The sequence below is a fragment of the Cephus cinctus genome, unplaced genomic scaffold, assembly GCF_000341935.2.
Source record: "Cephus cinctus unplaced genomic scaffold, Ccin1 Ccin1_scaffold0330, whole genome shotgun sequence".
NCBI lineage: Eukaryota > Metazoa > Arthropoda > Insecta > Hymenoptera > Cephidae > Cephus > Cephus cinctus.
In genome coordinates, this window is record NW_014333027.1 from 3,096,755 (window position 1) to 3,121,475 (window position 24,721).

General features: G+C 37.2%; 4 protein-coding genes across 5 annotated transcripts; all 4 read right to left on the reverse strand.

The window, feature by feature from the left end:
• Window positions 1-6,801: 6,801 nt before the first annotated feature.
• LOC107266951 (neuropeptides capa receptor) lies at window positions 6,802-15,077 on the reverse strand. 2 transcript variants are annotated; one of them, XM_015738028.2, is made up of 7 exons: window positions 14,889-15,077; window positions 14,319-14,801; window positions 9,354-9,444; window positions 9,050-9,249; window positions 8,411-8,647; window positions 7,376-7,718; window positions 6,802-7,282 (listed from the first exon to the last, which is right to left on the reverse strand). In XM_015738028.2, exons 2-7 carry the CDS (start codon window positions 14,569-14,571, stop codon window positions 7,030-7,032), a joined length of 1,377 nt encoding a protein of 458 aa, XP_015593514.1. In that variant the 5' UTR covers window positions 14,572-14,801; window positions 14,889-15,077; the 3' UTR covers window positions 6,802-7,029. The 2 variants fall into 2 exon arrangements, with proteins under 2 accessions (XP_015593514.1, XP_015593513.1); XM_015738027.2 differs by having other exon boundaries at window positions 14,319-15,077.
• A 4,684-nt stretch (window positions 15,078-19,761) lies between these two features.
• Window positions 19,762-20,710, reverse strand: LOC107266906 (probable RNA-binding protein EIF1AD). The gene is made up of 2 exons (XM_015737923.2): window positions 20,246-20,710; window positions 19,762-20,174 (listed from the first exon to the last, which is right to left on the reverse strand). Exons 1-2 carry the CDS (start codon window positions 20,513-20,515, stop codon window positions 19,914-19,916), a joined length of 531 nt encoding a protein of 176 aa, XP_015593409.1. The 5' UTR covers window positions 20,516-20,710; the 3' UTR covers window positions 19,762-19,913.
• Window positions 20,331-23,966, reverse strand: LOC107266902 (DNA polymerase subunit gamma-1, mitochondrial). Its single transcript, XM_015737913.2, has 2 exons — window positions 20,718-23,966; window positions 20,331-20,523 (listed from the first exon to the last, which is right to left on the reverse strand). The coding sequence occupies exon 1, from the start codon at window positions 23,796-23,798 to the stop codon at window positions 20,739-20,741; it is 3,060 nt and encodes a 1,019-aa protein (XP_015593399.1). The 5' UTR covers window positions 23,799-23,966; the 3' UTR covers window positions 20,331-20,523; window positions 20,718-20,738.
• Window positions 23,749-24,256, reverse strand: LOC107266908. Its single transcript, XM_015737924.2, has 2 exons — window positions 23,973-24,256; window positions 23,749-23,875 (listed from the first exon to the last, which is right to left on the reverse strand). Exons 1-2 carry the CDS (start codon window positions 24,243-24,245, stop codon window positions 23,864-23,866), a joined length of 285 nt encoding a protein of 94 aa, XP_015593410.1. The 5' UTR covers window positions 24,246-24,256; the 3' UTR covers window positions 23,749-23,863.
• Between the last annotated feature and the right edge of the window lie 465 nt (window positions 24,257-24,721).

The following is a 24,721-nucleotide window of genomic DNA, read 5'->3' on the forward strand; positions in this document are numbered from 1 at the left end:
TCGCTGATCGTCGACTACAGAAGTCTAACTGTTTATCGTTTTCTACTTGGTTGAGTCATCTCTCTCTCTCTCTCTCTCTCTCTCTCTCGCTGATCGTCGACTACAGAAGACGATAACGTATCCCGAACGATTTCCTACAATATCGTGTTAGACCAAATCGTCCGGTATATCGCAAGGAAAGAGACGGAAGTTCAAAGGAAATTTTATTTCTTCAACTTTCGCTTCTATTGTAATTTTTTATTCTTAGTTCGCCTGTCTCATACCGCTCACTTCGTCGGCTTTCAATTCAGTGTGACATCCACGACGAGACGGGCCTATGTGTCTAGGTGGGTGGGTTCAAAAAATGAAGACTGCGCCGTTTGTGGGCCGATTTTCAAATCAGATTTCAATGTTTCCATCTGCTTCTTTGTGACCGTTAATAGTCAATGCTGACAGTAAAGTAAATATACCAAATAAGGCCTTCACACACAAAACGACGTAACGACGTAAGACGTAACCGTAAGCAGTAATCAGTAAGCACCATCGCACACCACACGCGTAAGGAGTAAGCTACGGCCAATCACACTTAAGAAAGAATTGCGTATTTTTATCAAAGTGTCGTCATTGTACATACTATAATTTTATTTTTTTTAGCTATTTTCTGTTGTAAAAAGTAAGTACATGATAACAATTATGTACTCACAATTAAGGATTTGATATTTTATAAATTGTAACTATATTGAGATGCATGATATGCAGATTGAATTATACTTTTACAGGAAAATCGTTTCATTACTTAGTTCCTAACCTTAAAATTGCGCGTATCGCTTTTGTTTTATAATGCGTATTTTGTATATGTTTACGTTTTTTCGTTATTAAGCACATCAAAGCCACTCGTTTCTGTAAAGAATGTTCTTTTAAGCGAGAACGAGAGAAGGTTTGTGATTGGTTGTCCATAAAAAGTAAGCCGTAACGATTTCATCCGTACGACATTTTTCGCCACTACGGCTTACGTCTTACGGACAAAAGTGGAAGGGACAGTATTAGATTCTGATTGGTTGGTTTCCTTACGCTTACGTCTTACGTCGTTACGTTATTTTGTGTGTGTAAATCCCTTTACTGGACCAATCGTATGTGCAAGAGAGATGGAAATACGATATAACGGACAGCCAGTGATTGTGACCGAACATTAGAACCCACTGTGACGTTTATGTTACCTTATTGAAGTAGAGAGGAAAAAATGACTAAAAATAAAATGAAAATAATAAATAAATTAGCCGGTTCACTTAATTTTTACGATAGAACCAATTTCACGTAGCGTCACATGTAGTATTTCTCCTTTTACTTTTCTTTTCGTACGAAACGGTACAGTCATACTTGTAAGGATCATTTGTCATACTGAAAATCCTATAGGCATCTTCGTTAATGTTATCTTAACACTTTATAACAGTTGTATATACAGGTATAATGGGTACCTTTACCTCATAAATATACATGAGCATACAGTATGGGATTTAAAATCTAGCCTACGTTTTTTTTTTCTTTCCTCTTTGTCACTCTAACCTAAAACTGCTGGGATAATTTCACTGAACGATTATCCGACGGATGGTTTTTTTAGTAAATGTTCCAGGGGCTTTTACTACGCGTACAGAATGAGGGCATCCATAGTTACGTTAAACAGACAACACTCGAGCCCGTCATTGCTAACCTAAAATTTATAACTCCACTCCTCGCAGTGGTGCGCGAACGAGTGCCGATAACTCTCGAGATATTCTCTGGAGCCTCTTCGGCTGACCAGAATGGTTTGAGTGGGGGCTGTAAAAATAGTCATCGGAAAAACTCTTTTCACCCCACGGAGCTGCAATAAATTTTTCATACTAAATCTCTTCGCTGATTTATGAGCTGCGCTACTAAGTATCCGTTTTAAGGGAACTAGGCGGGAGAATTGGATATCTCTGTGCTATCGTATCTCGAAATCGGTTTGAGATTGAAGATAGAGGGAAAAATAAATAAAATAAGAAAGATAGTGAGAAGGTAATGGAGAATTCTATAGAAACGTTTATGTGTATTGTAATATCTGTGAAAAGAAGCCATCGTCGTTGGCTAAACCGTAATGGAATTTCCGTAAAACACGCAAACTGCTGCTTCTACCACTCTTCCTTTCTCTCTTTCCCTTTCTCTAATATATAGATTTCTGAGATACCTATACATATATACCTATACGTACACCTATACCTGTACTTATTCACATATACTAGAAAAAAATATATATAACCATATAATTATTCACAACTCACTAAATTATGCATTATATATTATTATCCTATTATAAGTCTAAGATTTTTTAGTTTACAAGTAATTTATCCATATACACTCAACCTATTTTGACGTGGATTAAATTAGATTGTTAGATTATATTTATTTTCTTCATTTTCTGTTACAACTTTTCCTCAATTTCCCACTTTGCCTTTGTATATATTCCTTTGTTATACCCTTGGCCTCTTACGATAGGTATTTTTGTACAAGCAGAGGGATGGTAAAGGGTATGTACCATCCCAGAATATAATAAAAGATATTATCTATTTATAGTATTATTCCTGTGAAAAGAGTGGTAGCCATTCTATACATAAAAGAGTCGCGATATCGATTATCTTACATTTTGATTTTCTTTTGATCGCATTACCGCTAGAAATAAAGGAACCGCCACATCTTACCATTATTCAAAGTGGTTGTGTACGCTAGTTTTAAACTTTTTTAGTAATCGTCATAATTTAAGATTCTTAGGCGGATAGCCATATTCTCATCAGCGTACAATCCAATTTTGTATTTGATTAATTGATTATATAACCCGCAAATGCCACTCTGCAACGTGAAAACGAACGTCACTAATATACTGCCATTTCATTCTAGGTAAATGCCATTACGAAGTTACTATACACTTTTTTGGCTCAATTCGATTTACCAGATACACCCCAGTACTACGTCTATAACCTTTGATCTTATTAGCTGAAAAGCTCGTCGATTTCATTTACGCGCTACTGTTATCCTACGATTCCTTTATTTTTTTGTAGGCAGTGTAGAAGCTTCCTAAGCCGTAAAAGCATTACTAGCTTGAAATAGAAGATTGAAAACAAATCTCTCACACCGATCTATCCATAATAAGAATAAGGATTAGCGTCAGAGCATTTACCGTCGGAAATTTAAGGCATTCCGAGCGCGTATAGTCGGTCGATGAGTTCAATGTTTTTTTTTAAATTCGCAAACGATGATATGCTTAACGAATCACATGTGAGTTTCTACAAAATTCTGGAAATATATGCTAATATAGAAAAACGAAGATAATTCATTGTGAAACCATGCGCGTGCATACTTTGTAAGAAGAATTCTAGGGATACCCAGGTATGGCTTGCCAGAGACTTCATTGTTTTGGATCTGCCAAAAAACATCACAACAAACTCATGGACCGAACATAGATGTTTTTTGTGGTTACCCAAGCGAAGTCCCTAATATTTTCGAGTATGTAAAGGTATACTATCATCAAACGATTTTAGGAGGTTCTTTTTAAAACTCTGTGATACATAAAATATACGGAACTTGGACTCTACATAATTTTTCAATTTTTGATTTTTTTTCTCAAAAATCCAATCCCCGATGATTCCGAAAGCACAGCTAACGATGCACAGCGTTGCCAGTTACTTCGCTACGAAAACCGCAATTATTCTAATACGAGGTCGAACTTATTCTCGCATCTTTCAATAATACCTTCTTGTGAAAAAATTCGGTGACTTAAGTTTTTTGGGCGCGATACTTTATATCTGAAATCGGCCTGGTCCATTGCACATTTTATATCTCAGATCTCAAGAAGATTAATATGAGAAGTTTGCAATTGAAACGCGGACGGGAACTTTGTCCATATGTCTCTGTACTAGCATGTACTAACATTTCATTTTTTAAAGTGACAATTGATCATTAAAGCGTTCATAACCGAATCTGAGATTTTTTTTTAACACGACACTGCACGATGGCAATGTAGCATAAAAAAATTAATAATTTCTGAATTTCATCTTACATTTGAAATATCATAACGAAAATGTGAAAAAAATTTTAATCAAACACCGATATCAAAGGGATTTGATTAAATATTGATTACACGTGCAAATACCTCCAACATTTAATAGCCAAAGGCGATGTATACGCATACAGATAGATTGTTCGAAAGTTAAACAGACATAACGGACGCTAATGAAAATGCGTTAGTAAATACATATATCACATATTCGACTTACGTCACGGGTACGATATGTCTATACGTGTCGAGCGTTTCATACTTTATAAATCAAATCAGCAACATTATTACTACGTGTCTGCCTATAATACATTTTAATGCGGACAGTATCAGCTTTATCATCATATTATTTCGAATTAGACACTTGCCTCGGAATAAAGCTTACATAAAGATAAACTTGACAAACCTTTAAGCTTGTTTGATGACCCTACTTCATTGAAACCGGTAGAAATTGCTATCTATCTACCTTAGTGATGTACAGTTAGAGGTTAGGTACAAATTATAAGATCGAAAGACTCGGTAGAGTCGCGCGCCAAGTACAGGGCAAGAGACACATTGTTAGCCAAGCTATACTTGAGAGAGCTGCCGAGTTATACCTACGGATAGAATGAAATATATAACAATTTTTAAGATCAAAATTTGACTCGTCTTAATGCAATCTGCCATTCACAAGGTTGTATGGTAATATACGTTGCTCTGCTGAGAAAGGTAGTGCGATTTATAATATGTAAATTGAATGAGACACGTGAGTTCTCTTCGGTGCGTGCTACGAATTGAAAAGTAAGGTTAATTGTAATTGAGTGAAAAGGAAAGTGACAAGAGAAGATTTGTCCAGAACGTGTAAGTAGTTTTATTATGATTATAGACGTCAACAGAATATTGTTTGTACTTATTACTACGTATCTTCCCTACGTAATAAGTATATTGTATGCAAGTGCTGTAACAGTGTACAATTTTACTTCGAAGAAGCTTTCTATTCTGATTTGTTATGTATGAACAACTAAGTAGCATTTATCGAGCGTCTATCAGACTACATAACTATGGAAGGACCTTAGTGTCGGTTAATGGGTAACGATACCTGTTAATGGGTTAGGTCCCTGTCAGATTATTTACATCTACGACGTCGTTAGCTTCCACTAATGTACCCAAGAGATATTATGATGAAAATTTTCAATTAAGTTCAAGGAAACCTATCCTTAGTTATTTCTGGCTATGTCTAAAACTTATTTGATAAGCCCAAGGAAATCCCTATAGGGACTTGTGTAATATGTGTAAGATGGTTTTGAACGAGGCAACGTATGATCCTAACCTTAAAGTCAAACTAATACCATAAGGATAATTGATTTTAAAACTGTTTATATATCCATTTAACAATACTAAAAGCTGTCGCATGCTGTGCAAGAATAATTAATGGAATTTTATCATCGTGTTTCTGTTACTTACGTACCTTGAACGGATCTACCAACGTATTGCGAATGCTCCTTTACGATTTGCCACGCGGAATTCGCATGGACTAGCACGGTATATAACATTTCTTCGATTTATGTATCGAGCCCTTCACAACTTATGAAATTCCTTTGCGGTTATATATATAAAATGGAGGTAAGGCAAAATTCAAGAGAAAAAAGTACACTGTATTTCAATACTTTACGGAGTCTCTCTTCAGCGATCAGATATTTCATTTCGTCGACATGTACTACTTTTCCACATAGGGAACAATGTTTTTTTTCAAGATTACACACATTTTCGCTTAGAATTTTTCGTTTTTACATAATTTTTTCTTGCGTGAAAGATCGCGAGAAAGTATCGCATCTTATACGAAACTCTTATCGCGGCTCTAAAAGCGTTGTAGTTCCTCTTTGACCAGCTTAGCCACCTTTGGAAATTGCAGCATCCCTTATACTCACCCATCGAGAACCTAGAATAGATCGAAATTCAATGATTGATATCCTGTCTGAAAATCGAACCCATCCATTATCAACAACCTCGTTCTCGAGCCTGGGGATAACTTGGCTACTCGCAAGGAAGCGCGTACGTCAATTCCCTTCAGTAACCACTTCTAACGTAAGTCAGCTTCTGCATCAGTCACTCTGACGTCGGCATGCAAGAAGTCCACATTCCGCAACCCCTTCATAATTTTAAACGTCTTGATTCGATCGAATGACGTTTCATTCATGTAAGTGTCGAACTTTGTAAAGAAATCTAAACATTATTCAGGTTCGCCCTTAGGGCTTTCTCTCTCTCCCTCTCATTCTCATTCTCTCTCTTTCCCTCTCACTCACTCTTCGTATCTCTTATTTACGATTCTTCTCTTGTTATGACACTCCTTTCTCCCTGGGGTACTGTACGATGATGGCGCTCGTTCCACCAGTAGCCTGCATAATGAGTATTTGCTTGAACAAATCGACCAACATCTGTCTTTCGTTTTACCGCGTATTTTCCTTTCTTTTGGTCAGCGGTTCTACGTGTAAAGTCGACCGATATTTGAACTGATATTTAGTGTCATTGTCTGTCGGCAGGTAATTTCTTTATTCGCTCGCATGTTAAGCAACGTATCGGGTAATAGATAAGTGACGTAAGGCAAATGGCTGTTAGGCACGAAATGTCTCAAGGATCACGCATCACTCTTTATGATGTATGTACTTGAAGGTCAAATGATGATCTGCTTGCATGAATGATCTTTCACACTCAGATATTTCATAAGGAAGAGACAAGAATTATGAACTGATAATCGTTTATCATAAATTAGAACAATATATTTGTTATGTATATGTATTAACGTAGTAAAAATGTGATTGCTCGCTTTACAATGTTCGTATCAACATGATGCTACTTCCTTTAATAATGTCAGATGGCAGGATTTCTCAGAAGTGGACCACCGTAAAACGGGTGCAGAATTCCTGTATCAATTCCACAGGTTGGCTAGATGAAAGGAACAATTCTCTTCTCCTTCACAAAAGTTTCAAGCACCATATATCACTTTATCAGAGAAGGCTACTGGCTGTCGACAATGACTCCTCCGGTCTATTGTGCGAGGAGGAACTTTCGTTACTCGGCCTATTTGTCAATCTGGTTTTACCAAGAAGAGGACTAGCAGATTCCAAGTCGCGCGCAGCTTCCGGTAGAAGGAACTGATTCTTACGTCGGGTGGGAACAGTAGACTCTCTTTGGATCTTTGCAACATTCTGTCTATCGGGACTCACGGTAAACATCTCCTTAGCCTGGTTAATGGTGGATCTAATGCAGAAACACAGACAGGCGTGGGATACAGAAGGCAGCATGATAAAAAGTTTTTTTGAAAATTCCAATGAACTTCATTCGAAAACTAACCTGATGGAGCATCGAAGGCTGGGCACGTGACCCAAATGTTCAGGATCCTCTTTACTGGAATGACATCTACAGATAGTTGACTTTGACTCCCTGGAGCTTCCTCGGGTATGTTCATATCGTGGTCCACAGCATAGAGTTTGCTTAAATGCCTCACGATACCTGGCACTCATCAAATTATAGAGAATTGGATTGGCAGTTGCGCTGAAGTAGTAGAGAAAGCCACCAAGGATGTACAGCCACTCATTCAGATCAGGGTAGTAATCCTTTTCTTGAGCATAGATATAAAGTAGTCGCTGTGTGTGAAAAGGTGCCCAGCATAAAAAGAACATAAAGACGACTGCGCCTGAAAGTAAAGCAGGAGTAAAACTTGAAGTAAACTGCGAAGGAATGGAGTCCATTCATAAAATTCCTTGAAGTCACTACCCCGCCAGGGAAAAGAATAATTTGATCTGATTTGATCTAACTAAGATCTAATTAGATTTGATCGGATCTTGATTTCAGGAAAATTGAATTCTTCAGATCAGATTCTAGATCCGACTAGATCTGATTTCAAAATTGTTTCAATGTTAAGTTAGATCTGACTTATCAGATCTGACTTCATTTCATTTGATTTAATATGATCAGGTCAGATCTAACACAACGCTAGAACAATTTTCAAGTAAAATGTGAACAAATCTTGTTAGACTTAACGAGATTTAAAATCTGATCTGAACGAGCCAATTTTCCCAAAATCGATATCCGATTAGTTCCTGTTAGACCTGAATTATATCAACTAGGATCTAGTGATATTTTACCAGGCAGTGAACAGATTTTTCATTTAATGACTTGTATATATAGCATATAACATGTAAGATCATTCAGTAGTATCGTACCATTTGGAGCAGGTTCAATCATACAATTAAATGAACAGACCAACTTCAGTCGGTGCAATACTCCTGAATCACAGAACATCGATGCTACAAAACTGTTATAAATTTTTATTCGCCAGGTACACGTATTTCTATGTCGCACATGATTAACCAAGATTCAACTCACCAAGCATCTTAACGATGGTCTTCCTGGATTGAACATGATGCGAGTCACTGTGACTCTGTCCAACAGGATTCTCAGTGCTTCCCCAGATTCGAAGACCCATCCTCGTGTAAACGATCAGGATGACCGTCATCGGTACCAGGAAAAAGACAATGCAGCTCATTTCGTAGAGGGGAAATTGAGGCAGGTCCGGCTGGAGGATGGCGCATATCGCAGATTCATCCGAATAATTTCCAGAATCTAATAAGAGCTACCTCTAGTCAAGTTTTAGTCTAATCAGACTCTATCTCCAGATAGCAAAGTGTTCATAAATTTTCTAACAACGCCTTATCACTCGCAAGCAAGCTTATCAGGAAAATCGCAACACGTTGCGTCCGCATTTGTCTATTACGCTGCTGTCACATCGATACAACACGTAACTGCCGAAATAGAACAGCAAACAACAGGAAAGTAGTGGCGATCGGCAATAAAGTAAATGTTTGAGGAACAGCAATTGCTTTGTTGACCACGTATGGGAATCACTTTCTCTATAGTTCCAGACGAATAGACAAGTAGTAAAAATTTGTTGCTGCCTCCTTTTTTCTTGAACGACACTTTACTATCTGGGAATGTTCTCCTTCAGGAGAATCGAATTGAACATACTTGGTGGAAATTCAACTTTATTCACTTTGGTATATACTGCGAATGGTACTGCTGCAACGATGGCAATAGACCATGCAGCTAAGATGAAACGAGCAGGACGCTTTAAACCGCTTATACTGTAAACCTGAAATGGATGGCATATTGCAAGGTATCTCTCCATCGAGAATGCCACGATAGTTGATACTGAAACGTAGGAAGACCTGGAAGATAGATAAAGTATTGTTAGACATTCATGGCATGAAAGGAAATGAGAAATTATGAATAAGAATGAATAATGAGGGAGGGTATGATGAACATTCCTTACATTTCTGAGACGTAAGCCCTTATCTTGCAAAGTGGTACACCCAGCATCCACGGATACTGCTGCCAAAAGAAGCTCAACTCGTTCGGCAAACCTACAAATCATTGTACACTAGAATAATAATAAAATTCATAATGCACATTTTATATGAATTTCATTTTTCTCTTTAAAAAAACAAGCTTTGATGGATCTACCTGTTCAGCCCAGGCGCTTGGATGCTTTTACTAGGTATACATTTTTACGTGCATTCTGTATTTAACTTTTCTTTTTAAAATCGAATTGGCTTAGCCTCATCACCTTACGGCACTTGCGAATATATTATATCTATTTATTACTAGGAGTTCATGAACCTACGTTACCAACGTACCTTCTTTGCTTCAAATTGGTCCATTCGACCTTTTAATACTTTTTATGTACTGTACGTACATAATGCTAAGTGTAGAAAGCTAACGTGGAATTGCAAGAATAAAGTAAGTATACTCTATGAACATTCGTATTACTGGATTGTTAAGAAAGTTTTGCGACATTTTTTGTTTCCATCATATACTCTTTTTTTTTTATCGAATTTGGTCTAGAACATTCTAGAGAAAAACTATTTGAATATTCTCGAAGCTTCTTTTTTGATAGACATTAAAGATAAATATATAAAATACAATAAAATGTAATAATTTTTCAAAGAAAATCCTTCGGCGTCGCAAGAGTTTCTTATCAACCCAATGTAAAGGTTGGTATAACAGTAATCTATGATAAAGTTTATCGAAACGACCCATATGAGCTGTACTACGTCATTTCGATTATAAAAGGTGGAGTCAAGTTTTAGTTTTAGTAGATATACACAGTATCGAGTCCGTTCTAGAAACGTAAAAACTTTACCAAAAAATTTAACACTACATGAAATAATGAGTAGAGAGAAATAAGAATTTGTATCAAGAAGAGGCAGTCAACCCGAAGGGTCAGCATTTTTATAGACCAAGAAACAAGAAACGATTTGGTTTCCACACAAAACTTTATAGCTTGGCGAAACGTGGTCGTTTCAGTCCGTTTGAATTTTGTAGGGGTCATCCTTTTATGACTTTCGATCTAAAAGAGTCCCTCGCATCTCCCATTCCGCTTAGGCCGTTTAAGAATTCATTTGGAAAAATGAAATTTATGAGCTAGATTATAAAGAGGGCTCCCGTTAATTGGTAGCGTGATGCCCCATCATATCGCCGAATATTAACAGGCGTAAAAGGTCCATGATAATTAAATGTAAAACCGAATGATCCTTATTATTATAAGTAGGATACCGACTATTTATAAAGTAACTATAAAACTGATCTGCATCCTCGAGAATCCTGAGCCAAGAAATTTTCATATCTTCTCCTGTAATACCTAAGCTGGATTAATAAGACATGAATAAGACCTAATCTCAATCTTTGATTCAGTTTAAATTTAATTGTACCAACCTGACATAAGCTACTTCAATGACAGGCTAAAGGGATTCAAAGGATGGTTAATATACATCGATAATTATTATAATTTTATAATTCGAAGTGATTCTTCAGATACAGGATGGAAGATGACTTCAAAGAAAAGACAAGACAGTTCGTCACCCTGGATAATTAGTGAGACGTGTTAAAATTAATTCATTGAAATGCGGAGGGTTCACCGTGCCTGAGAAATTCTAATCTTTTCCAATTAAACGAATGATGGTAATTTCGATACTCCACCTCTTTCTGATTCTTAGGACACTTTGAATCCAATTGATCGATCTCAAGGGATACGCATTGTCCCTGTAGCGCTAATTCCCCGAATACTTTGGTTCGAAAGAGGAGCATCCTGATCCCTACTTTAATAAAGTCAAATCTCCAGCAAATCTCCTACCAGCTGTCAATTTTTTAAACCAATACATTTAAGCTCATTGGGTACTTCGAGAAAATTTTCGATTGATAGTCGATTTTTGCTACGTAAAAATATTGAAGACTTAATAAAAAATTAAAGCAACTTCAGTTTAGTTAGCTATCACATAGATATAGGACCTATCAGGATGTCTTCAAACTGGATCCAAGAGAATTTCCTGTCAGATTCAAAGCTTAGTTTGACCTGTGAATGAAATCCCATGAGCAACGCTACTGTACTTAATAGGGTTGTCAAATTGATGCTTCTAATCTCACTTGATAACGGTTGTAGAACCAATACAAACCTATCGATTCCAATTCCCCAGGGACAAAAAAGATTACAACTCCGGAAGACTCAAAATGATCATCCGATTAACCATGTAGCAATTACTCACGAGAACTGCTTAGTAGGGCAAAGGTGTCTCGGATGACGTACATTTTCCCATGTTATTCCCTATGCCGTCTCAGACGGCTTTTTCCTGCTTAGATCGTACCATATGTATATGTATGCTGCCTATTGAATAATAATACCAATCGCAAGAATTGTGATAAAAACTATACTCAATTTCTCGGAAAATAAACAGTAACAAAAATTATTCCCGGAATACTGCACAGATTTCTTGAGGTTTCTAAGAAATGGCGGAATCAAAAGAATGAAAAAACGATGTAGCGTTTGAAAGAGGAGGAAATAATATAACTAACTCTGTTGGAATCCACTTTCTATATTTACAACACTCCTTCAACTTGAATTCTTGAATTCTTTACAAAAGCTTTATATTCGGAGTGGCGTGACTGAATGTTGACACAATAGAAAAGCTACACACCCTGCGTCCCATTGTGACTGCACTTGTACATGGGTGTTAAAATAACACAAGGAGTAAGGTTATATAAATTTATATAGGTTATAAATTTATTAGTAAAATAAGCTTTGGCAAGGGTATCCCATGCCTTGAACGATGTTAGGGTTTATATAGGCACGTGCAATATATAATCTCAGCTCGACTATAACGGCGATCAATTTTCATCGCTGTCCAACCTACCATCGTAGTTTTAACAGTGGCCATATTATGGAGATTCAAGGGTTACGGTTACGTCCAATATTTCGCAACAGCTTTTGCGTAGTCTGCGAACATTATCATGTAGCGTACTATATGTCTCTTTTAACTAACCGAAGAATTGACTACATTTGATTTCCAGATTCGCCTCTGGTACTTGCGGTAAGCTTTATGTAAATCCACTTGGTACACGTTACGGAATCCAAAATGTTAGCTTGCACTGGTTATGGATTTTATATAGTAATTCACATCCTATAATACTTTAAATGAAAAAGGTATCCTGTTAAGGTTTATTTTTCCAAGAGCTTGTTTTTTCAAGTGACAGCTTTCCCATAGAAAAGAAACTTAAAGTGCAATCTTAGGGTCTCGGCTAAGTACTGGTACCAGTATTGGTGCAACGGTATGATTTCTTATGGGTAATTTCATTGGGTAAGAATAATTACAATAGAAGTAGACAGTACAAAATTTTTAAGTGGTACATTAAGGGAAGGTTTACATACGTAGGTGGAAAAAAAACAAAACAAATAAATTGTTCGAAAATTGTTTGGTACGAAGCGACAAAGTTTAATTATTTGACTCTTGTTCAATAACAAGTATGTGTTTTGCAGATATTATAAAAAAATGTTGATATGTAAAAAAAAATTGACCAATGACGGAGACATGGCCATTGACTTGAGGCATATGTAAAAAAAGAACTTTGCGATAACAGATGTATCTTTCATAGGAGATAATTTAAATTAAAAAACCAAAGATATATTTAAAAATATGTATAGTTGAAACTAGTCTTTGTCATACCTGGTTTTGAAAATTTTACTTTTTTTACAAAACGGCGACCAGTTGAGTTTAACATAGGAATTCTTTATAAAAGAATCGTCTTTTGTCGATAACAAAGAAATTACTCTTCGAAAATAAATCCGTATTACTTAACGTGAGAAATTTCAAGCCAATCAATTTAGACTTTTTAAAAATATTTCGGGTACCAATTTTAAGAAAACTATTTCGAGAAAAACGAGTTTAGAGTGTTACATAGGGTTCAAAGGTATAAAGAAACAAATTTTTTTCAACCACTGTACCTTCGTTATTCTCACGAGTTGAAATTTGAATTATCAGGAAAACATGGTTAAAACACCGACACTTTTAGAAAATGTAAAAAAAAAACGATTTCTTCGACCCTCCTAAATAAGTAAGCCTCCTAATAAGTTCGACCCTCCTCTTAATCAAAACAACTGTTTGATAAGTCTAAAAATGCCGCAAGGAGCAATAAGTAATTCTACAAATTTTCAAAGTGCTCAAGGATTACATGGTGGAACGATGGGAAAAATGGGAGCAGGTATTTTGAGAATGTGACGTCTTGGTGGTAGGTCGACGACTATCATGATTATGACTTGGGTATATTTTATATTTTTTTAAGTCCTTCGCAAGCAGCGTCGCGATGCTCTCAGTGTTGACCTGCAAATGACGCAAATTAACACCAACGCTTTGACTGGCAAATAGACAATATCACGATATCTATCGCCTCTGTACACAATGAAAAGATTAATTTAAAGCTCTTATCTCACCAAAGAGTGAAAAAGAGGACAAGAAGTACTATCCTCTTTTATTATCATCTCAAATTCACGATGCGTAACGCGAAGTCAAGAAGGCCTGCCGTAATTTTCTCATTTCAGATAAAAACTTGGCGTTCCCATTGCAATTAGTCGTAGTGAAAAAATGGCATAAAAACATTGCCATAACTTTCTACGAACAGCAAACCACCAACTTATTGTCCCGCAGCAATTTTGGAAACGCTCTAAAAAAAAAACATTCCAGCCTTTGAATACGGTAACTACCCCAATAAGGTATGCAAAATAGATCCGTGGTGTTGAAACCCACGAAATTTCTCTCGTTCACCCTGGTACTACAATGAACCGCGTGAACTGCGTTTCAGACCTCAAACACTTTTGTTAAATAAAATGATCGTATAAAGAAACAAAGAAAAAAAAATATTATAAAGAATCAAGCACGTAGAGACATACGCGGACAACGTATAAACTCACCAAGAACAAGGAGAGTTAAATCTGATATGGCAAGACTGAAGAGATAATAATTTGTCGCCGTTTGCATAGAAACATTGCGCGCTATCACGATGCAAGTAGCAACATTCCCAACGATTCCGCTGATGAATATTATCACGTATGCAAGAGTCAGTGGTGCCACCAATTTCATAGGCAAGTATTTAGGCCCAAGCATTGCTTCTAAATACTCAGATTCCGTCATGTTGCTGTTGTAAATATCATTTTGTTCCGACATTCTGTGACCAATTTCCTTCTCTTCTTTATCACGAAAGTTCTGGAGGCTCTTGGAACTTCCGATCAAGCGACGCCCTAACTTCGAAAAAGCTCCTTGATGTAATGACAGAACTGGCAATCACGTGCTGAAGATAACTGGACGTCCTTTCTGACTTCCTCTAACACTCTTATCCACAGCTTCGCAAATTGCAGCACGACAACGTTCAGGTACTGCGAGAACCTTAGGCAACCCTGATCAAAACACTCTTATCATTATTCACAAAGTAACAACAGCGCTTGTCGTTCAATCTATTAAAATCACAACACAACGTGACTAACATCTCCGCGACTAACAATAAGCCGACCTGCACGAAGTCACTTCGTACGAAAATAATTCGTCAGACGCTTTTCGTTTCCATCTTCTCAAACGCGTCGACGTCAGACGTCGCGGCAATCAACGTCGTGTCCCACGTACGCACGTAGGTATACTGACAATGGAATAAGAATTTCATCAGTATGAGTTATATATAATCAACGTGTAACACGCTGTAGGCAATACAGCGAACGTGTGTTTTCTGTCAAGCTGATGTTTACCAATTTCTGACATCTTGTAAAGCATCCCCTCCATCGTAGTACCAGAACAACGATCACCTATGGAAAATCATTTGTGACTCGTCAACAATTATCCGTCGTTATTTCTGATGATTTATAACAATGGAACCATATATCTTTCTGTTGCATTAAGTAGTAGTAATTTTCAGTCTTGCAATTGATACTACCTCGTTCCCTCTGATTCTCTGTCAGCTAGATCTGCCTGATGAAGGTCCTTGACGATTATTGATGAATGGCAGTATCGGCGAGAAAAAATAATAAAGCCAGACTCACGATCCTTCAGGATCAGTATGAGTATCTGTAATGATTCAAAACAGTAAGTAGATGCGAAGAAAAGCTAACCTCAAATATAGGAAGGCTGGTGGTGACTGATAGCAAGTATGGGTATAACGAAACAGAATAAGCGAGAGGGCGAGAAAAAGTGAAAGGCGATGAATGAGATATAAGTATAATCGCGTCATTTATGAAGCAGAAAATCGAGATGCGATTGTAGCAGAACGTTCACGGAATTTTTTTGCCAGTTCAGATATGCCAAGGGGTGCAGGTTTGCAAATTGCGATGTTGTTGGGTTTTTCATTTTGAATTGCACTAAAATGATACTCATTTACATAGGATTTTATCAGCAGCCCCTAGCTCCGTACTGAATACAGTTGAAAAACGTACGAAATTCAAAGTGACTTCAGTATTGAATTCAGTTGAAAGGGAGCAGAAAATTCAAGAAGCTGCCGAAATCTTAAGCGGACGTCGTAGAGGATTAAATTTTTTGTAACACCTTCAAAGGAACAAGGCAGCACCTTCTTTAAGATGGGATTACAGTCACCTACGTGTACATTTATATGTATAAATAGATACTAGAGTGCCTACTGAATAGCTTCTGAATTTGCTTTTACATGTAAATTTCTTTCTCTCCAATGATTCGCATCAGCATGCTGCGCCGTCCGAGGATATAAGAAAATGAAATTGACAAAATGGAATAAAAACATAAGGATAGCATACGGTCAAGCGTCAGTTCCGTTACCTTCTGGTAGATTGCTTTAGTAATTTTCAACCAGAAGCGTATTCAGTTTTCTTGTAATTATATTATTATATATTGCACGCAACATCTATAGCATGACTTGTAAATCCTCCAGAACTTTCATTAATAGGATTCTAGGTTCTACGAGGTCCCAAAGGTTGAACAAAATTTGTTAACCCCAATCAAGCCACGTATTACACATAGGTAAACGGAGGATCGACATTTCACGAAATTTTAAGTTTGCCTTCGACTTTTGCCCGAACAGTTCCCATGTAGCAGAGCCTTACCAATTCTAAAAAATTTTGTAGATCACAGTTACGATATCACAACGTGTATCTGATCGTACCAATTGATGCCAAGCACCTGATATCCTACTATTGCATTGGTTATAACATACAAATGAGGGCTAAATAGAATTAATTTCTCTTTCCGAAATTTTGAAACTGAATGCCTATAATATACACTTTTTTATATTCTAGTGACATAAGGGAAAAATTAGAACAATCGAGTATGTCTGAAAGGGGAGAACAGAGACAGAGTAGGAGCGAGCATGAGAGAGAGAGAGAGAGAGAGAGAGAGAGAGAGAGAGAGAGAGAGAGAAAGAGAGAGGGGGGGAGAATTGCAGAAGTAAGTCATATATCAACGTTATCAGAAAAATGGTGTTTACTCAGATCTGGTCTGATGTAACAGCTGCACCCCTAGATGTACTCTATCTACCTCAGGGGTGTTTCGTATAGCTTCGACGTAGAAGATAAAAGTTTTTCTTGATTATGTATTATATGGGTGCAGTATCGTCATCTCTGAAAAATGGGAATATCTTAGTAAACGAAGACATACGTATACAATGCCATGGCATTTTTATTGCTTCTCTTTAAATAAATGAAATTTCAATGAAGCAGTAGCAAAACAAAATTTTAACTAGAATTCTATACGTTATTTTTTCATGGAACAATATCACTACCCGAATCTGCACTCTTTGGGCTTTTCAATGTTTGTCATGTGTCTTTATAACAGGGCTGTGCACATAATCTCTAGTAGACCATTTATTCATTTCTCACCATTGTCTCATGCAAAGCAGTTGCTTTAACTTTGCAAAATTTAAATTCACCCATTCGTCGTCTTGTTTGTTCGTTAAGACACAAACCCAATTACCTGGGCGATACATAAACGACAATGTAATACAGGGTTTAATGTGATACTTAAATTATTTCTGAATTTCTAAGTGAAATTGAAGTGAAAACAAAAATATTTATTAGACATGTCCAAATTAAAATGCTCCCTACATTTCTTGTATAATCATGACCAGGTGACTACTGTAATCTGATTCAGCTGCTCAACTCTATATGTATAATATATCTATATACAGAATCATCTACCATAAGGAATGAAAATTGCACGATAGCGTATTCGAAAGGCGCATTAATAATAGAATTATGGAAATATGGAATAGGCGCATTGGAATGCGCTCGGAGATTGGAAGCTGCATTAGCTTCCTTCAACTCGGGGCGATCAATGTCAGAGAAATCGAGACGCCACGTGGCAGGGGGCAGAGCGTCCTTTTCCTATTCGAAATTTAAAAAAAAAAGATATGAGCAGAAAGTTTCGAGTGACACGTGAGTCCGTTTTACTGAAAAATGACACACGTGACGATTCTATTCGGCTTTTTTTTACCAAATAGGATAGTGGAATGACCAAGAGAATGAAAAAATGAAAGAAGGGGAAGTTCGTACTTTGGTACAGTGCAATCTGGTTATAAGCCCTCTTGTCATAAACACCTTCCCCTCCATTGTGTTCCCAGAAGCTTCCCCCACTCCGAAGTGCTTCCAAGTTTTAGGACGCAATCTCGTTATCAGCATCATATGAAATTTCAGATAAAAATATACATGTAAGCTCAACCATGTATACTCTTGGCGTTATGAAACGGTAGAGTTTGCTGGAGGCTTATATCGAGCAGTCCCAGTACAATACCACCGCTCTCGGTGATTTTGAAGCCTTACTGCTACAAAAATAATTCCTTTAAGACTCCAACGAGAGGCTCATAACCAGATTGGAGTGCAAAATGAAAAACTGCTCCAGAAAGAGGGAAAGTTTTTTCCTTGGTAGGACAAGTAAAGAAAAATGCTAGGATGATAATTTCTTAAATAACCATATACACTACCAGGCATCATGACAGTAATCATTAATAAGATATTGTTAAAGAGACCTTCTGTATTCTATTTTTGAACTGAACAATATGACATTTCAACTTCCTCCAGAACATCTTTGTTAGTTCCGACATATCTCCTGTGCTTATTAGCCATCAGAGACCAAGTCCCATAAGGATGGTCTCTTTATTAGTATCTCCTTTACCGTATCCTTAGTAACAATGAAAACACCCATATCCTGGATAATGGCACAACCCTGGCCATTAAGATGCTTCTCACTTACAATTAAAAAAGCGGAACGCAAACTCGTGAAAATTTATATCAGCTCTTAATTAACTTGATCAAAAGAAAGTAGCGTTTTTTTTACAAAGGATATCACCCCTCTTACAAAGACACGGTGGACGAGGGTAATAAATTGAAGGGACAATGGGTGACACAATAAATTTTGAAAAAACTTTTGGGAAGCTCTTCTTAATCTAACCTCGTGACTCATGGAAGTTCATGGCCGAAAGGATGTAGCACATAGTGAAGAAGGTGTAGGGACAGCTAGTACGAAGGGTTGTTAAAGCTTAGAGAAAACCCATCCAAACTGGAGCTGCACAAATATTATGTTTGGACTGCGCGACTAGATACTATGAGAAACGATACACAAACTTATTCATGAGATCATATGCTGTTTCAGTGAGCAACTGTTTACAAAGACGTTAGTCGTTGTCTCCCATCTGTGGTTAAACTGAGAATTTATGGCGTCCTGCATCAAGACGTTACCCAGGTAGAGTGAATCCGAAATTCCGATCTCCTTCAGTTTTTTTATATGGATACGCATTACAACTATGATATATAGGGTGTGTTTTTAAAGTTAACATATATAGATAAAAATGAAACAACGCTTGTCACAGTACTGACAGTAAATTTCGAAACATATCTATAATCTTATAGAGATAAGAAACATGTACAGATTAAAAAACTTTTTTTCTGTAACCAAAACGAACTGTCAAACTTTGCAGAGTAACGAATTGCCGTTTGGGTTCAAAACTTATAGAACACAAGAAGCCGTTCATTCCTTGCACCAGAAGTTTTAATTTTAAGAATTTTACCCTCACATTGTACCAATCCACCCAACTAACACTAAAAATTGTTTATACCAGTGTAAATTAAATCTAGATCGACGAAGTTCATAAGTAGAATCGAATACTTCGTATGATCTTGTTGAGTCAATATTATATGAAGACTGGCTTGTTTATTTGTTCTAGACAGAACGTCGTGGGGTAGCTACGATCCAAATACGTGACTCCGAAGTAACAAGTAAGTTTTAGGCTTCCTCTGGGTGAGCTTATTCTATATGAGATCAGGAAATTCTTATAGACTCTTGCCCCAGGAATGTTTTAATGAGAAAGAGAAAGAAATTTAATAAATAAATTTAATAAATGAATATTATCCATTCCATTATCAAAAATATATTCTATTATTAAATTCTCTTAACTTTTAATACAGACTCTTATACTGTAAAATAATTAATGGACTATTACATTATATAGAAAAGGAAAACTTGAGATTATATGGTAAATTAAAATAGCATAGATTATATTTTCGTCAATCTGAATCTGACAGGTCTGTGCTTGTATCGCTTTCAGATTCTGTAGTATCATGATAACAAGATTGTCGATTTGTATTTACAAAGAGATCATCATCATTGTCTTCGTCATCATCTTCATTATCATCACTTTTCTTCGTTTCATCGATTATTCCTTTGTTGGCCATCTTAGAATCGTGTTCAGATGTCTCACTCTTTTTTTGCTTCAAATCGAATTCCTGCGGCCAACAATTCTGTGATCGATAAATCTGGATGTGGTCCTATAAAAATTGAGAGTCATGATAACATTTCAATGATAATTAAGAAAGCAGCAATAACAATATATTTGTACCTTTGTGAGTATTCGAACAATTTCTCCCTTGACTTTGTCACCCTCTGTTATCGGTTCTATCAAGACGTAATCACCCTTCTTTACCCATATACTTCTGCGAAACTTGGTGGGCATTGAGACCAAATATTGGTCCCCTGAGGGGTCTCTAACCTCGTGAAGATTGTTACCCCTGGATTCTAGGAGTTGGACGATACTCTGCTTCCCAGTGGGCATACTAAAATCCTCCTGAACTTCTTTCTCCACATGTTTCCGCTTGGTAGCTTTGGACATACTATAATCTGTAATTTATTGTTTCAATAAATGCACCAACGCCTGTATTACTGTCGTTAGAAAACAATGCAATTGCTGAACAAATCTCGAAACGCAAAAATAGATATGAAAATATAATAGTAATCCTAAGGACACTCGAAGCTCTTGAAAGATCACAATAAAGTAGATGAATAAAGATGTTAGAAATATTTGTTTAAAACACCTCAAATTAATTTCCTATCGTCTAATTTAAACATTTGGCAGACTCTGGAACAGAGGATGAGGAAGTGGACGATCTTCCTTTGGATTTTATTTTGTGCCAAGGTCCCAAAGATCCTGCAGACTTTTCCAGCGCTTTCCAGATATCTAAACACTCGCCAGGTGGCACTTCGTATCCGCTCTCCAAACCATGAGGATTTGAAGGTGTCTGACAATCATCACTGGACTCTTTTCTCAATACAGTGTCTACTTCAACTGAAGCAAAGAACGCGACAGACATAGGAAGGTCCTTTATGCCAAGTCTTGAGGCACAGAATGACCTGGTCAATAAATTAGTGACGTGCATAGCCAGCGCTGCATTGTACTTGTATCGTGAGGGAACCAGATAACGCGCTTCATCGTGAAATGACAAACAAAATCGTGCATTGTCGCGCATCAACCATCTCATGCAAACAAGCATTAAATGCAAGAAGTCCACAGCTCCACTCTGAACGACCCAGTTCACTTTTGTAGGCAGATACTTCTCATCATCGATATCATCCTCATTGCGTTCCAGGGCACGGCTTAGTCTTGACTCCAAAAATGGCGTCGCAGGTTTTGGACTTCCGGCAATTTCCTCAAGTCGATTAAACATTGCTGACTCTGATCCTCCTATCCAATGTCCTTTATCAAACATTTCCTGCATCGTTTTACCATACACCTTCGATATCTTAAAAGCCTCATAACTGGAGTAATATCTGTCCTCTAGATCAGGATTGATTTCCTCACATTTTAATTTGTACATTCGTTTACCCTTTGTCATGGCGAACATTTTTCTAGATTTGGAGATCGCCTCTGATTCTGTCATCGAGGGGTTGAACTGTTTAAGGTGTCGTTCAGCGAATTTTTGTCCAGCGCCATAGATCCTCGCGTAGTTTATGATCTTAGCGTGATCTCTTGATATTCCTACTGCTTTAGCAGTTACACTGTGCATATCAGTACCATTGGATTTCGTACCAATTAAAGTCATCCATCCGAATGGTGTTGCGCCGTGGATCTTAGCCCGATAGGAATCACCAATGACAGATGCTATCCAGAGTTCTTGACTATCTACATCAGCTCCAACGATGCTATATCCTGGTGGAGCCTGTATCATAGCGCGTAGCTCTGAACCGACTCTGTCACTTCGCGCATTGGATGCTGTCATCCATGCTGGTTCCACAGCCCTGCGAGTTAAGGTTCCTGAAACTACCACCTGCGGAATGATGGCGCCATATCTAGTGCGTCCTTTTTCCTTAGATTTTTTTGAAATTGTTGGCAAATCTTTATGATTGATCCATATTACCATTTGCGATAAGATTCTATCACGGTTGTTCCGCCAGTAAGAGACCATTTTGGCAATCCTTAAGACTTGGGAGGCACTTTCGTCTAAACCGGCCAAAACGTTTTCCGAAAATTTGTTAAGGAAATCTTTGGCGAGTGGATTACCCACATTATACGAATTCCCACCTTTATGTGGCAACTTAAAGAACCAACAGCAATTGTCTATGTTAACGTTACACCAGATTCCCGAACCTTTGTAACCACTTGCCTTTTCAGAATCACTCTTCTTTTCTTTCTTATGTCGCCAGAATTCTGTTTTATGAAGATCATTCTCCACATCTTTATTTAGGGAGACCATTGCGTATTCTACATCATCGTTGCTTTTTGTTAAGTTTGATACCCGACATTGTTCCAGAAGCTGTTTTAAAGGCAATTTTGTCTCGACATTGAGATTATTATTGTAAGGAACTAAAAAACCCCAGCCATGATCCTTTATATAATGCAGTGGATAATTTTCCCACGTTAAGTTCAGTAATTTAGGTGTGATCTGCATTGATGTACTAATATTCTGTGGACCTGGTACCCAATTCTCATCATTTTCTTTGAAGCAGAGCTTTCTGTACCATGCTGGATATCCTGGCATGTGCGGCATTTTGGCTGGCAATAGATATTTAGTATCATGTAGGTAAGAAAACTTCTCTTCGAGAGGATCTGCCTCGTCTTCGTCATCAGTTAAATATTTTTCAATGTCAGACTGCTCTCTTAACGCTGTCTTTTTTTCTCGTTCAGCCTCTGCTTCTTGATTTTTCCCTTTCGAAAGTTTCAACTTCATTTTTACATCACGTATACTCCAATCCTGGTCCCACATCCAAAGATCCTCCTTGTACTTCTCATTATGCATGAGTTTGCATACTTGATCAGCCCTTTTTGAGAGACTACACTTAGCTTCGTAATTTAGATCTTCGTAGGTGGATTCTGATTCCTCTATGTATCGTTCCCAATTAGAATTAACTGGTAGATAAGCTAAACCAAGTTCCAACATTCCAGCTAGTGTAACAGGGTGAGGAAATCTCTTCAGGAACATAGGAAATTGCTGTTGCAAAACTGAGTGTGTAGCTTTAACATCATGAGCGCAGTACATCATTAACTGATTGAACTGTCCACGGACATCATTCAATGATCCTTCAATAAATACATCTTTTGCTTTCTTATCAAGTTCTTTCCCGCAGTAAAGTCTGTAAACCTCCACTAAACTGTTCAAGGAAGCAGTCTTGCGCCATTCTTCAGCTTCATATTGCTTCTGATCCGATTTCAATATCGCTCTCTGATAACTGTTAACTCCACTGATACTAACATGAAGAGACATGGTGTCTATGAAACGTGTACCTGTACAATTCAACCAGTATTGCTCTTTGATCCGTGTTCGGTCAAAGGAAACATTGTGGCCCACAACAATCTTTGGTTTCTTTTGGTGATTATTCAGTTTTTGACCATTCTGTTCGTTAGAGCTTTCTATGGGAATAAGCATCTCTGTTGTATGTCCTAAACTTTGCACAGGTATTCCTGGCCCATCTATCAATGATTTGGAAACCCATCCATACCAGGCTTTACTGCTAACAGCAGTAGCTAGGGTTGGCAATGATCCTTCAGACATACAGACTTCCACATCAAAAACAATTCCTTCTTCTAAGGGGTAATCTACGCTCTCTACTTTATCTTTGGTATATCTAGTCCATCCTTCTTGAAGTAACCATTCTTTAGGCATCTCAGGAACATCTTTCATAATCTCATGTATGATCTTCAAATATAGCTTTGTCTGTACTGTTGCAATGTTATAGAAATGTTCTTCTATACTGCGACCTTCCAATGGAGGCAAGGTAATATTAACATCAGGTAAATGAGTAAAAGAGTCTATGTTTATTCCAAACTCTTTTAATTCCTCCTTTATGCGACTTACTTGCTCAGGCGAATATGTAACATCTTTATGGCAGCGTCCAAACAATTGTTCATATAAGTTCTTCGAAATCATCTGCATGTTTAATTCATTCACTCGTAATTCATTATCTTTTGAAACTTCAAAATCAACAGGGTTTGATTCTTTTGACACTACATTTAACTCTGAATCTTCTCTTTTAGTGCACTGCTTATTCTCACTGTTTTCAAAATTATTGTGAAACAGATCCACACTATCAATACTCTGCCAAATGTTCTGTAATTCAGCATTTGTCATAGATTTCTGTTTACGTACAATCTTCCTTGCTGCAATAGGATTGATATAACTTGCTTCAATTTCTACATCATTTTCTCGTAGATTGTTGATTGAATTCGTTAGCTCATCATTAAGTTTGAATTGATTTGTTGTTATCTGGTTCAAATTCGTATTTGAGGTTACGTTAATGCGTTCACTTTCCACGTGTTTAAACTTCTTTAATCGAACAAGTTTTTTGCTAGATTTTGGTAACGACTCTGCAAATTCCTCATAGACAAATTTTGAAGACTTATGCCGTATACAGATATTTAAAAGCTTGATTCGTGGACGCATCTTCCCTTTGATATAAGATCGGATAAGCGTTATACATCACACGTGACAGTCTTCAGTATAGAGGAATATGTGAAATTCGAAGAAGATACAATGAAATATTAAAATGAAAGACCTTACCGAAACGTTGGTCGAATGTTAAAATGAGAATATTTTCTGTGCCGACC

Coding starts and splice junctions, on each gene's coding strand:
- LOC107266906 (XM_015737923.2), bottom strand. CDS start 20,515: ATGTCCAAAGCTACCAAGCGGAAACATGTGGAGAAAGAAGTTCAGGAG. Junction 20,175..20,245: donor TTGTTCGAATACTCACAAAG/GTACAAATATAT, acceptor CAATTTTTATAG/GACCACATCCAGATTTATCG.
- LOC107266902 (XM_015737913.2), bottom strand. CDS start 23,798: ATGAAAGATGTTCCTGAGATGCCTAAAGAATGGTTACTTCAAGAAGGA.
- LOC107266908 (XM_015737924.2), bottom strand. CDS start 24,245: ATGACAAATGCTGAATTACAGAACATTTGGCAGAGTATTGATAGTGTG.
- LOC107266951 (XM_015738028.2), bottom strand. CDS start 14,571: ATGTCGGAACAAAATGATATTTACAACAGCAACATGACGGAATCTGAG. Junction 7,719..8,410: donor GACCATCGTTAAGATGCTTG/GTGAGTTGAATC, acceptor CTTTACTTTCAG/GCGCAGTCGTCTTTATGTTC. Junction 7,283..7,375: donor AGCCTTCGATGCTCCATCAG/GTTAGTTTTCGA, acceptor TTTCTGCATTAG/ATCCACCATTAACCAGGCTA.